This window comes from Oncorhynchus mykiss, chromosome 13, assembly GCF_057628025.1.
Source record: "Oncorhynchus mykiss isolate SJ-2025 chromosome 13, ASM5762802v1, whole genome shotgun sequence".
Classification (NCBI taxonomy): domain Eukaryota; kingdom Metazoa; phylum Chordata; class Actinopteri; order Salmoniformes; family Salmonidae; genus Oncorhynchus; species Oncorhynchus mykiss.
The window spans coordinates 5,025,265-5,039,424 of NC_143034.1; the positions used below are offsets into that span (position 1 = coordinate 5,025,265).

Here is a 14,160-nt window from a genome sequence, read left to right on the forward strand (position 1 = left end):
AAGACATGATGGTTATTATATAAATATTTGTTCATAAAGGAGTTTCCACCTCCATTTCTCGCTTATACATTTTTACTGACACAAAAAGTCCCCACCATGTCAAACAAACTAACATATAGTTTGTCGGCTTTTATAAAATTGTTCAGGCATATCCTGTTTCCATCAGCCCGGTCATTACTTTTGAAATGGTTGGATCAATATCCACCTTCATGATGTGGATGAAGCCTGATTTGGAATGTCTGACTAGTTCTATATGATGTCATAATTCACCCCTCTGATAATCAAGTGATATTTGGAATGTCTGAGTAGTTCTATCTGATGACATTTGCTCCATTGTTTACATGTCAGTTGGTTTGGTGACATCTTAGTGTGTCTTGAAATAGGATTATTAATCATAAACTCCTATAGCAACAATACAATGCAGCTTTGACATCAAGAAGAGAACGGGCTGATGGGTGGTGGTGCTACTCTATAGGTAAGGCTGTTCAATATGAATGTTCAATACACACAATAGGTTGATCAGTAGCCAGTTATTCTCAAACCAGTTCCGAAAAAAATTGACTTATTTTTAAATCGTATATCTTAGTTGTTCCATAGAAAGTATCTGTGAGGGGGAAAACTGTGTTTATACGCTAACATCCAAGCTAAAATCGCCTGCTTATTGAAGTAGTGGTTTTGTGGAGCGATGGGTAACGATGCTTCGTGGGTGACTGATGTTGATGCGTGCAGAGGGTCCCTGGTTCGCGCCCGGGTATGGGCGAGGGGACAGATTAAAGTTATACATACAGTATCAATGTAACACATTTGCTAATTTAACAAGCAAATTACGTTTAAATGAACCAATAGATAGCGTTTTGAACATAATTCTGTTTACCTAAGAGTAAAATACACAAGATTGGTCTAAAGAGCTTCAATGTTTTGGTTTTAGGTTTGCTCGCAAAGCACAGCGTGTTTCAATCAGAAGCCTTTTGTCGCTGTTGAAGAAGTCCTCCTGTCACGTCCACTAGATTATACGTCACGCAAGACGCATCCCTGATGAAGACAGCTTGGCTGTCGTGACGTTTGTAATTAAATTATTGCATCTGAGCTCCAGGAGTGTGCGGGTCTCTTTTATTTTCACGCAAGTAGCATCACCTGAAAAACTCATATCGCCATCTGCTGACTGGAGGGGGTAACGCAGTTTGGAAAAATATGAATTACAATGTTCAGTCTGGCAAACAACGTCATAAGAAGTCATTACATTTTTGTTCTGACTTGCGCTGCAAACTGTGGGACCTTATATAGACAGGTGTGTGCCTTTCCAAATCATGTCCAATCAATTTAATTTACCACAGGTGGACTCCAATCAAGTTGTAGAAACATCTCAAGGATGATCAAGATGCACCTGAGCTCAATTTCAATTCTCATAGCAAAGGGTCTGAATACTTATGTAAATCAGTTATTTCAGTTTAAAAATACATATACATTTGTAATACTTTCTAAAGGCACTGTATGTATAAACATATATTTTCCTTTGTTTTCCACTAACCCTATCACCCCTTCCCTGATTGGAGGAAACTAATGCACAACAACTTTTTGGCTTCTAAGTCCAGCTTATACATACTATATACATTTTACAGACAATGTGTTATACAATAGTTATATTTATCATTCAGTTACCCTAAACCTCTCCCATCTATCTCTGAAGACCATCCAGTCCTATCCTTCAGTTACCCTAAACCTCTCCCATCTATCTCTGAAGACCATCCAGTCCTATCCGTCAGTTACCCTAAACCTCTCGCATCGATCTCTGAAGACCATCCAGTCCTATCCTTCAGTTACCCTAAACCTCTCCCATCTATCTCTGAAGACCATCCAGTCCTATCCTTCAGTTACCCTAAACCTCTCGAATCGATCTCTGAAGACCATCCAGTCCTATCCTTCAGTTACCCTAAACCTCTCCCATCTATCTCTGAAGACCATCCAGTCCTATCCTTCAGTTACCCTAAACCTCTCCCATCTATCGCTGAAGACCATCCAGTCCTATTCTTCAGTTACCCTAAACCTCTCCCATCCATCTCTGAAGACCATCCAGTCCTATCCTTCAGTTACCCTAAACCTCTCCCATCTATCTCTGAAGACCATCCAGTCCTATCCTTCAGTTACCCTAAACCTCTCCCATATATCTCTGAAGACCATCCAGTCCTATCCTTCAGTTACCCTAAACCTCTCCCATCTATCTCTGAAGACCATCCAGTCCTATCCTTCAGTTACCCTAAACCTCTCCCATCTATCTCTGAAGACCACCCCGTTTGATTTCTATTTGCCATATATTTTTAACTGTGATGTTTCACAAAAGTTCTTGACCTTTATATTCTCATAGTTGCTGCAGATAGTAAATTAAAAATAAACATGTTTGCTAAAAGTATTATTATATTATTGATCAATTGACTATGACTTTTCAAATCCCCCAGTAGTGCTGTCTGCAGAGTTAGCTCCAGGTAAATGTTGTCATTCCTTGACATGCGACCAAAAACAAGCTACATATGGACAGAACTAAAACAAAAGATCTAATGATTCTGTCTCTTCGCAGCCCAATCTACAGAGGTTCATTGTATCCCCCATATATAGAACTGGTTGCAATAATTTTGTATAATAATTCAAATTGAAAAGTTCCAAGTTTTGAATCTTGCGTCATTCATAATGTTCTTTAACCAATGTTGGTCTTTAATGCAGGACTGACAGACACGTTTCTTACTTTTTTCCCCTTTCCACCATTTTTGTGGTAATGCTGCAATTAGTTTGGTTGTAATTTTGGGTAGTGCAGACATTTCCATATATTTTTGTTATCTGCATGTGTGACAACTCCACCAGTCCTATTTATGATATAATTTACAACGTTTAAACCTTTTTTATGTATTACATTTTACTTTGATTTTTTTAATCAATTAGTATATTTGAGGTTAACCACAATTTTTTTTAACCTAAATTCCATTTTCTCCTTTTTGTTTTTCCAGGTTTCTGACATGTCCCTGATTTTCTGGTTAACAACAACATTGGATGTTCTAAGTTCACAACAATACTTAAACCACATCAGGAGACCACTTTTGAAGTCTGAGAAAAATCTAAGACATGTTCATTTTTATGTGTAGATACCCTTTAATTGAAGTGACACCAGCAAGAGCCTTGCTTGGTAAGTGGTGGCTGTAGCACACATGTGATTGCAGAGTTTGCTGAACAAATCACAACTGGATTGATGCTAATATTCATTATATATTCTGCCAGGTAGGAACAGACTGCTTTGTTGTTAACATTTAATTGACAAGGTTTGTGGGAAAGCTTTTTCATCAACCAGAAGATGGTTGTCATTAGCATCATCGCTAACAGCTACACATAGTGGATCATTAGCATCATCGCTAACAGCTACACATAGTGGATCATTAGCATCATCGCTAACAGCTACACATAGTGGATCATTAGCATCATCGCTAACAGCTACACATAGTGGTAGACTGCACTCAGACAGGGGCATTTCCTGGCTGATTAATCTTCAAAAAGTTGAAGGGAAATACAAATCACATAGGCACATTTAATGACAATTTTGAGGCAGAGAGTTCAGAATAACTATATTAAAAAATGAATACAAATTATACCAGGGCACTTTAGAGACTGGAAGGGTAAAGGGGCATGTGCTCTACACAGGTAGAGAGACATACCTGTCCATGTTGCCTTTTGCAAAGTGGGCACTGCTTCATGTGGCAACACCACCACTCACCTAAATAGCCCACATGCCGCTGAGTGAGAAGTTTTTTTTATTGTTTTTGGGCAGAATTATGTGAGGTGTTGTTAGTGATGAGCCTCGGTCCATTTAGCTCGGAATATGCCACCCTCGTCAATCTGTCACCTAATCCTGCCTAATGGGCAGGTCAGCCCTGGAGGAAAGTATTGGCTGTAAGAAGTAAGAGAACATAACATCTGGTTGTTTTTAAATGACTTCTTTTGACGTTGCTTTATTTTTGTTCCGATCTGTGTTGCTCACTCCAGTCAGCAGATGGCGATGTGAGTTTTTCAGGTGATGCTTCTTGCGTGACGTATAATCTAGTGGACGGAACAGGAGGCTTCTTCAACAGAGACAAAAGGCTTCCGTTTCAACCAATGCGGTGGTTTGCTAGCGAACATAGATCCGGAGCATTTAAGCTCTTTAGTCTAATCTTGTGTATATTATTCTTAGTGTTTAGAACACAATTCTGTTTACGCATCTACTTGTTAATTTAAACGTAGTTTGCTTCTTAAATTAGCGAATGTGTTAACTTGATACTGCACAAGGCTAATCGCCCGGAGCATGAGGTCACTAAACTAGACGGAGAAAGATCTGGTGAAAGGAGAGGAAGAAGCTTTCAGAATGGAAGAGGAGGCTATCACATTGAAACAAGAGGATGATATTACAGGGAAAGAGGAAGATGGGAAAGAGGTTGTCAGAGTGGAAAATGAGAAGGTAGAATCTTTCAGAATCAAAAAGGATGAAGATCCCGTAACATTGAAGAAGGAGAATATAGTGAAAGAAGAGGAAGAACCTTTCAGAATCAAAAATGAGGAAGATGCCGTAACATTGAAGGAGGAGAATGTAGCGAAAGAAGAGGAAGAACCTTTTGGAGTAAAAGAGGAAGAGGAGGATATCTCAATAAAAGAGGAGGACGACGTTTTAGGAGTGAAAAGGGAGGAGTCAGAATATCCGATTTCCATCCGTGAGTACTGTCTTAAAAACAGGGGCACAAACGATGCAATTGTTGAACTAATGTGGTTTTAAATGGGGGATTCTACTGAAGTTCTACACTTGAATATGTTGTTCAGTACTGCCATTGGTACATATATTTTTTTAAATTAGATGTATTTTATTCTCCATGTGGTCTATATTAAAGCTCACTTCATCTTGTATAACAGGATTCTACAATCCAATTCTGGTGCATCATTTCTACATAAAATATCAAAGGGATGTAAAAGCCACCCATTTCATGGAACGACCCTTTCACACTTGCATCACAAACAGTATTTTTTTTAAAGGCATAAATTTAGGCCCTTTTTAGACATATTAATGGCTCTGGTAAGACCCTGTGATCGCAATAGAAGATCATAGGTTGACTGTCTGTTTGATGTTGTCATTCACACAGGTGAGAGACATGACGATCCTGGATCCTCTAGGAAGCCTCAACAACATCCTGATGCTGACGAGGCAGAGAAGAGTCTCTCCAGATCAGAACACCAGATGGTACAGCTTGGTCTGGTCTAGCATACAGCTTGGTCTATCTGGGTCTGGGCTGGGTTTCTGTAAAGCACATAATGACATGTGTCTGTGTCCCCTCTTTATGGTTACTAGGACAATGCTAGCCCTTCCTCCCTCCCGGAGTCCCCGCGTCGTGCCTCTCCCGGTAGCACCTTACTGCTGGGTATGAAGAGTTTGTCTGTGCTGCTGGTGGACTGCAGGAAAACAATGGGGCTGAGTGGAACTGTGAGAGGAGGAGAAGAGAAGAAAGGATCAGATTTGACTCATCAAAGTAAGTGCTGTAGTTTAGTTTGAACAAATACAATAGATCTGCCCACCGGTATCTGTTACCAGGATAACCAGCAGAGTTCTGTTAGTTGACAGGAAGATAGACTGGTGTATATGGATGTAATGAATATCATAACACTGAAAAAGGATTCTGCCAATGAAAAGAGAGAAACCAATAGACCATATAAAACCTTGATGAAAGGTAGCTTTGGAGAGAAAGTTTCAAGATGATCCAATGTAAGGTGCTTGTTTTACAAAAACTTTTCCTTAAAACATTATGGATGTTACATTGCCTGTCGCAGTCAAACCCCCTATCTTTACTAGACTGTAGAACAGGCAAACTAAACTCAAGACACTGTTAATTAATTAACTAATACTGGAGGAAAGCTGTGATCAGGCTGCCCACTCAAGAGAAAGCTTCAAACTGTAACCAGTGCCGGCAACCTTCAGGTTGTTCAGGTTATCAATCAACCTACCAGGGTAGTTACAAACAGTAGAGGAATGAAATCATCAACATGGTTTGATCATATCTTTACTAATGCTGCAGAAATGGGTTTTAAAGCAGTATCCAGATCCACCAGATGTAGTGATAACAATATAGGAGCCATGTCTAGGAAAACCACAGTTCCAAAGGCTGGGACTAATATTGTGTTTAAGAGGTCATACATTTTTGCTATGTTGTTGATGTAAATAATATTTGTTGGTCCGTGGTGTGTAATGAGGAGCAACCAGACACTGCCCTTGACACGTTTGAAACTGCTTATACCAGTTACTAATAAGCATGCACCCATTAAGAAAATGACTGTAAAAACTGTTAAATCCACGTGGATTGATGAGGAATTTTAAAAATGATATGATGAAGAGGGAGGCAAAAGAGATGGCATATAGGTCTGGCTGAATAACTGATTGGCAAACCTATTGCAAATTGAGACATCATTTGACTAAACTGAATAAAAATAAGAAAGTACACAATGAAACAAAGATAAATTACATGAAGAATGATAGTAAAAATCTTTGGAGCATCTTCAATGAAATTTTGGGCAAATAAAATCTACAATGACAAGTCACTGGTGTCTGACAACGTGGATGGAAAATTGAAGATAATAGCGGCCGATATTGCCATTCCTATTTGCCTTGTCTTTATTTTAAGCCTACTAGAAAGTGTGTACCCTCAGGCCTGGAGGGAAGCTAAAGTCATTCCACTACCCAAGAATAGTAAAGCTCCCTTTACTGGCTTAAATAGCTGACCAATCAGCCTGTTACCAACCCTTACAATTTTGGGAAAAAAATATTTGACCAGATACAATGCTGTTTTACATTAAACAAATATAGACTTTTAGCTTATAGGGAAGTTCATTCAACAAGCACAGCACTTGCAAATGACTGTTTGGCTGAGAGAAATTGATGATAAAAATGGCTTTACACCCCCTGCTATATTGTGGATAAAGAGTTTTTCTTTGAAAATGTAACCTTTATTTAACTAGGCAAGTCAGTTATAAACAAATTATTTTTTCAATGATGGCCTAGGACTGCCTTGTTCAGGGGCAGAACGACAGAGTTTTACCTTGTCAACTCGGGGATTCGATCCAGCAATCTTTCGGTTAATGGCCTACCGCTCTAACCACTAGGCTACCTGCCGCCCCAGAGCTACCTGTCTAACGGAACACAAAGAGTGTTCTTTAATGGAAGCCTGTACAACAAAATCAAGGTAGAATCAGGAATTCCCCAGGGCAGCTGTTTGGCACCTACTTTTTTCAATCTTTACCAACAACATGCCAATGACATTTGAGTAAAGCCAGTGAGTCTATGTATGCGGATGACTCAACACTGTACACGTCAGCTACTACAGCGACTGAAATGACTGCAACACTTAACATAGAGCTGCAGTTAGTTTCAGAATGGGTGGCAAGGAATACATATTTCTGATTACCTTAAGTTACATGGCCTACTACGCTAATTCTGTAGCGGTATTGTTAGAGGGGGGTAAATATGAAGATTTTGTTGGGGCGCCAGGCAGGTATTAACCCTAGTTATTAAAGTTAGTTATTACCTATTATAACATTATTATTAAATATTATTAAAACTGAAAGGATGAGAGTAGAATAGATAGAGTAGCGCTTCCAGACACATTCTAAACATGATGGAGACTTAAAGGAGGACTGTAGCATCTAATGATGAAACATTATGCAGTCTTAAAGGAGGACTGTAGCATCTAATGATGAAACATTATGCAGTCTTAAAGGAGGACTGTAGCATCTAATGATGAAACATTATGCAGTCTTAAAGGAGGACTGTAGCATCTAATGATGAAACATTATGGAGTCTTAAAGGAGGACTGTAGCATCTAATGATGAAACATTATGGAGTCTTAAAGGAGGACTGTAGCATCATGAGGTGGTCACTGGGAATTCATTTCAATTAATTGCCTTTTTAGAAGTTAAGTTGTGGAATTTCTTTCCCTATAACCTGTTTGGGATAGGGGGCAGTATTTTCACGTCCGGATGAAAAGCGTTCCCAAAGTAAACTACCTGCTACTCAGGCCCAGAAGCTAGGATATTTATATAATTGGTAGAGTCGAATAGAGAACACTCTAAGGTTTCTAAAACTGTAAAAATAATGTCTGTGAGTTTAACATAACTTATTTGGCAGGTGAAACCCCGTGGACAAACCATCCAGGAGGAATTTTTTGTTGTTGAGGTGACTCTGTTTTCAAATGGTTTTGTGTGGCACTTGGTTGCAGTTCCTATTGCTTCCACTAGATGTCAACAGTCTTTAGAAATTGGTTGATGTTTTTCTTTAGAGAAATTAAGAAGTACGGTTATTCAGAACGAGGGTCCAGCCTAGTGCTCTCTAATGTTTTGATGCGCGCTCCAGGTCACGCGCTTCACGTTGTTTTTATCCGGTATTGAACACAGTTTATCCCGTCTTAAATTTTCTCGATTATTTATGTTTTAAAATACCTAAAGTTAGATTAGGAAAGTTGTTTGAAATGTTTGGACAGCGTTTACAGGTAACTTATTAGATATTTTGTAGTCATGCTGGGTGAGTTGGAACCAGTGTTTTTTTTAATCAAATGCACCAAATAAAAGGAAATTTTGGAGATATAACGACGGAATTAATCGAACAAAAGGACCATTTGTGATGTTTATGGGACATATTGGAGTGCCAAAAGAAGAAGCTCTTCAAAGGTAAGGCACAAATTATATCATTATTTCTGAGGTTTGTGTCGCGCCTGGCGGGTTGAAATATGATTGTCGTGTGTTTGTTTGATGGGGTGCTGTCCTCAGATAATCGCATGGTTCGCTTTTGCCGCAAAGCCTTTCTGAAATCTGACACGGTGGCTAGATTAACAAGAAGTTAAGCTTTGCACTTGTGAATGTATGAAAGTTAAAGTTCAAATAAATAAATATTTTGCACTCTGCAATTTCACCGGATGTTGTCAACGTTCCGCTAGCAGGTTTTAATGTGTTTTAACCTTTTGGAACTACTCCTCCCGTTTCCGGGAGAATTGTCATCAACTACACTAATTAGCATAACGCAACAGACAAAAATTCTTACTAGAAAATATTCATATTCATGAAATCACAAGTGAAATGTAGTGAAACACAGCTTAGCCTTTTGTTAATCACCCTGTCATCTCAGATTTTGAAATTATGCTTTACAGCCAAAGCAAGACAAGCATTTGTGTAAGTTTATCGATAGCCTAGCATAGCATTATGTCCAGCTAGCAGCAGGGAGCTTGGTCACGAAAATCAGAAAAGCAATCCAATTAAATCGTTTACCTTTGAGCTTCGGATGTTTTCACTCGCGAGACTCCCAGTTAGACAGCAAATGTTCATTTTGTTCCATAAAGATTATTTTTTATAGCCAAAATACCTCCGTTTATTCTTCACGTTTTGTTGACAAAAAAACTCAAAATTAGATCCATAATACCGACAGAAACATGGCAAACCTTTTTTATAATCAATCCTCAAGGTGTTTTTCAAATATCTATTTGATAATATATCAACCAGGACAATTGGCTTTTCACGAGGAGCGAGAGGCACAATGGCCGCCTTTGTCTATTACGCACAAATCAATCTGAGAGCCACCACCTGACCACTGACACAATGTTGTCGTTCACGCTCATTTTTCAAAATAAAAACCATGTCTAGTGACTGTAGACACATTAGGGAAGCTATAGAAAAAGGAATCTGGTTGATATCCCTTTCAATGGTCAATAGGGATGCATAGGAACGCAGAGGTTTCAAAATGAGAGTCACTTCCTGATTGGATATTTTTCAGGCTTTCGCCTCCAATATCAGTTATGTTATATTCACAGACAATATTTTTACAGTGTTGGAAACGTTTGTGTTTTCTATCCTAAGCTGTCAATTATATGCATATTCTAGCACCTGGTCCTGAGAAATAGCCCGTTTGAACGTTATTTTTCCAAAAATTAAAATAGTGCCCCCTAGTTTCAAGAGTTAATGTGCTATAGCAGGTTTGAATGTATTTGAGCCAATCAGTTGTGTTGTGACAAGGTAGGGGGGTATACAGAAGATAGCCCTATTGGGTAAAAGACGAAGTCCATATTATGTCAAGAACAGCTCAAATAAGCAAAGAGAAGCAACAGTCCATCATTACTTTAAGGACCACCACAATAATGGAAGATCCAGAGTTACTTCTGATGCATAAGTTCATTAGAGTTTACCAGCCTTAGAAATTGCAGCCCAAATAAATGCTTCACAAAGTTCAAGTAACAGACACATCTCAACATCATCGGTTCAGAGGAGACTGCGTGAATCAGGCCTTCATGTTCGAATTGCTGCAAGGAAACCACTACTAAAGGACACCAATAAGAAGAAGAGACTTGCTTGGGCCAAGAAACACGAACAATGGACATTAGACCGGTGGATATCTGTCCTTGGGTCTGATGAGTCCAAATGTGAGATTTTTGGATCCGAGCGTCATGTCTTTGTGAGACGAGGAGTAGATTAACAGAAGTCACTCTTAACCAGCATGGCTTCCACAGCATTCTACAGCTATATGCCATCCCATCTGGTTTGGGCTTAGTCCCACTGTCATTTGTTTTTCAACAGGACAATGACCCAACACACCTCCTGGCTGTGTAAGAGCTATTTGACCAAGTAGGAGAGTGATGGAGTGCTGTATCAGATGACCTGGCCTACACAATCCCCCGACACAATCCCCCACATTTCCAGAGATGGAAGTAATTTTTACTGTACTTTTCGGTACCTTTGAATCTAATGTATTGTATCAAGATGGTTTGGGATGAGTTGGATCGCAGAGGTGAAGGGAAAGCGGCCTACAAGTTCTCAGCATATGTGGGAACGCCTACAAGACTGTTGGAAAAGGATTCCATGTGAAGCTGGTTGAGAGAAAGCAAGGGTGGCAACTTTTGAAGAATAAAATATATATTTTATTTTAACACTTGTGGTTACTACATGATTCCATGTGTTTTTTAATAATTTTGATGTCTTTATTATTCTACAATGTAGAAAATAGTCAAAATAAAGAAAAACCCTTGAATGAGTAGGTGAGTCCAACCTTTTGACTGGTACTGTACATAAAATTTCCTAACAGCTCCAGTGGACATTCCTGCAATCAGCATGCCAATTGCCCTCTCCCTCAGAGACCTGTGGCATTGTTGTGTGAACAAACTGCAAATTTTCGGGTTCTCTTTAATTATCCCCACCACAAGGTGCACCTGTGTAATAACCAAGTTGTTCAATCAGCTTCTTGATATGCCACACCTGTCAGGTGGATGGATTATCTTGGCAAAGAATAAATGTTGACTAACAGTGATGCTCATGAAACATCCAACACTTTACATGTTGCGTTTATATTTTTGTTTTTTGTTGTTAATATCAGTTTTAGGAACATTTACCCAAAATATGACATCAGCGATAATCAAAATGTTGAAAATCTGTGAATGTCTAAATAAGAAATTGGTCCATTTAAACAGCAATGTGTCGAACCCTTTCAACAACGGGGAGATGTTACTGATGTGCTTTGTATCTGCGACGTAAAAACAAGTTTTGGACTTCCACACAAAATGACTTCTTTAGTTATTTTATGATTAAGGAAGTGTGTAGGTCACATTCTGTATCATATAGCTATGAAAGTTATATATTTAGAACCACCTGTTCAATTGGAATCCAGCGACGTCTGTGTCTTCAGTGTCCTAGAAGTGTCCAGGTTTTTGTGTTCTGACTTGTAAAACAGGATGAATAAAATAAGTAATGTAAACATAGCAGTAATTACCAGGGAGCTCTACATTTGTTTTAAAATCACACTAAGATTGTTAAAACTGGCCTCGGGTTATTGAGAGATCTGATTTAGGATTTACCCTCGTAGCAAGGTTGTTTTATCATGTGGTTTCATTCGGGTCTCTATTTAAAAATAACACTGTCTTTGGCAGGAGAAAGACCAGACTCAGAGGAGCCAGAGCCAGGGACGTCCAAACTAGCAAGACGACACCACTGCTCCCACTGTGGAAAAAATTGTAACCGGTTATGGGACCTGAAACAACATGAGAAAATGCACACAGGGGAGAAGCCTTACCACTGTTCCCAATGTGGAAAGTGTTTCGTCTGTTCGGGGGAGCTGAAACAACATGAGAGAATACACACAGGAGAGAAGCCTTACCACTGCTCCCAATGTGGAAAGAGTTTCAACCAGAAAGCAAACCTGAAAGTTCATGAGAGAATACACACAGGAGAGAAGCCTTACCACTGCTCCCAATGTGGAAAGAGTTTCAACCAGAAAGCAAACCTGAAAGCTCATGAGAGAATACACACAGGAGAGAAGCTGTACCACTGCTCCCAGTGTGGAAAGTGTTTCACCCGGTCGGGGATGCTGAAACAACACGAGAGAATACACACAGGAGAGAAGCCGTACCACTGCTCCCAATGTGGAAAGTTTTTCAACCAGAGTGGACACCTGAAACAACATGAGAGAATACACACAGGAGAGAAGCCTTACCACTGCTCCCAATGTGGAAAGTGTTTCAACCGGTTGAGGGTGCTGAAACAACATGAGAGAATACACAGAGGAGAGAAGCCTTACCACTGCTCCCAATGTGGAAAATGTTTCATCCATTCAGGGGATCTGAAACAACATGAGAGAATACACACAGGAGAGAAGCCTTACCACTGCTCCCAGTGTGGAAAGTGTTTTAACCAGAGAGGACACCTGAAACGGCATGAGAGAATACACACAGGAGAGAAGCCTTACCACTGCTCCCAATGTGGAAAGTGTTTCTCCCGGTCGGGGACGCTGAAAGAACATGAGAGAATACACACAGGAGAGAAGCCTTACCACTCCTCCCAATGTGGAAAGTGTTTCAACCGGTAGGAGGAGCTGAAACAACATGAGAGAATACACACAGGAGAGAAGCCTTACCACTGCTCCCAATGTGGAAAGTGTTTCAACCGGTCGGGGGAGCTGAAACAACATGAGAGAATACACACAGGAGAGAAGCCTTACCACTGCTCCCAATGTGGAAAGTGTTTCAACCAGAGAGGAAACCTGAAAAAGCATGAGAATACACACAGGGCAGAAGCCTTACCACTCCGCCCAGGTTGCAAAGCTTTTGCCCATTTAGGAAGCCTGAAAGAACACATTAGACTGCACACAGAGGAGAAGGCTTAGAAAAGCTCAGACTGTGGGAAAACATATTACTCATAAGTCACTTAAACGTCATTAGAGAATCCACACAGGAGAGAGAAATTACTTCTCTTAGCGTGTATATTGATATTTCACATCACATTGACTTAAAATTCATCAGAGAACATACACAGTGCTCCCGTTGTCTTATATTGTTGACTGACAATGTGTTTACCTGTCTTTACCAGATGAAATTAAATGGTACAGGGTATACTCAAACATATATTTGTTTGTTTCTATTAGAAAACATGAAGTGAATATGGAGTATGTCAGTTTGAATACAGAGTAGATCAGATTCCATGTGTTTAAACGGTCCTTTTTTAAACTCTTTGTGTTTATCTGGGTGTGTCATTCCTCCAGCACTACAGATAATCAAGTGATATTTGGATGTGATGCATTAGTTCCATTGTTGACATTTGCATTGTAGCCCACTGATGATTTAATGAAATGAAAATGTTCAGACTCTGTAATGGAAAATGTTTGTGTGTCCACATAACTGAGTATGTGACTAACCTTGTGAAACTGTCCTATTATAAGCTCCTGTTTTTGGGACTATCATCCTGTGTTGCAAACCAATTTGCACCTGTGTCCTTGTATGAATAAAGTCCCGCCCAGGAACAGGAAACTATAAAGATATTTGCTAATCACTCAATGCTTCAGGAATTCAGACTGTCTACACTGCGCTGTGACTCTGTTATTCTCTCTGAGCTCAGAAATAAAGAATCTTGGTTTGACTTGGACTCCAGCAGATCCTTATTTTATAATATCCACCACAACTCTCCCAAGGATTGCTGTTTATCATTGTCTCAAAGAAGAGTTCCTCGTTCCACTTTCCTGGGGGAATTTACAAGCCTCCCACTGATTGAATAAACATTGTTTCCACAGGTAACATTTTGTATTTCACCCAACCAGCAACCGATATCCAATGACAGGTAACATTTAGTGTTTCACCCAACTTGCAA

The 14,160-nt window shown here is 39.6% G+C and overlaps 1 protein-coding gene across 1 annotated transcript; it reads left to right on the forward strand.

The window, feature by feature from the left end:
* Window positions 1-4,107: 4,107 nt before the first annotated feature.
* On the forward strand, window positions 4,108-13,932 carry LOC149978660 (uncharacterized). Its single transcript, XM_090194904.1, has 4 exons — window positions 4,108-4,724; window positions 5,148-5,245; window positions 5,354-5,531; window positions 11,952-13,932. Exons 1-4 carry the CDS (start codon window positions 4,382-4,384, stop codon window positions 12,884-12,886), a joined length of 1,554 nt encoding a protein of 517 aa, XP_090051030.1. The 5' UTR covers window positions 4,108-4,381; the 3' UTR covers window positions 12,887-13,932.
* Window positions 13,933-14,160: the final 228 nt, after the last annotated feature.

Excerpts from the sequence above, each read along its gene's own strand:
- LOC149978660 (XM_090194904.1), top strand. The coding sequence starts at position 4,382 with ATGGAAGAGGAGGCTATCACATTGAAACAAGAGGATGATATTACAGGG. Across the intron at positions 5,246-5,353 it reads CCAGATCAGAACACCAGATG|GACAATGCTAGCCCTTCCTC; the intron begins GTACAGCTTGGT and ends TATGGTTACTAG. Across the intron at positions 5,532-11,951 it reads ATCAGATTTGACTCATCAAA|GAGAAAGACCAGACTCAGAG; the intron begins GTAAGTGCTGTA and ends TGTCTTTGGCAG.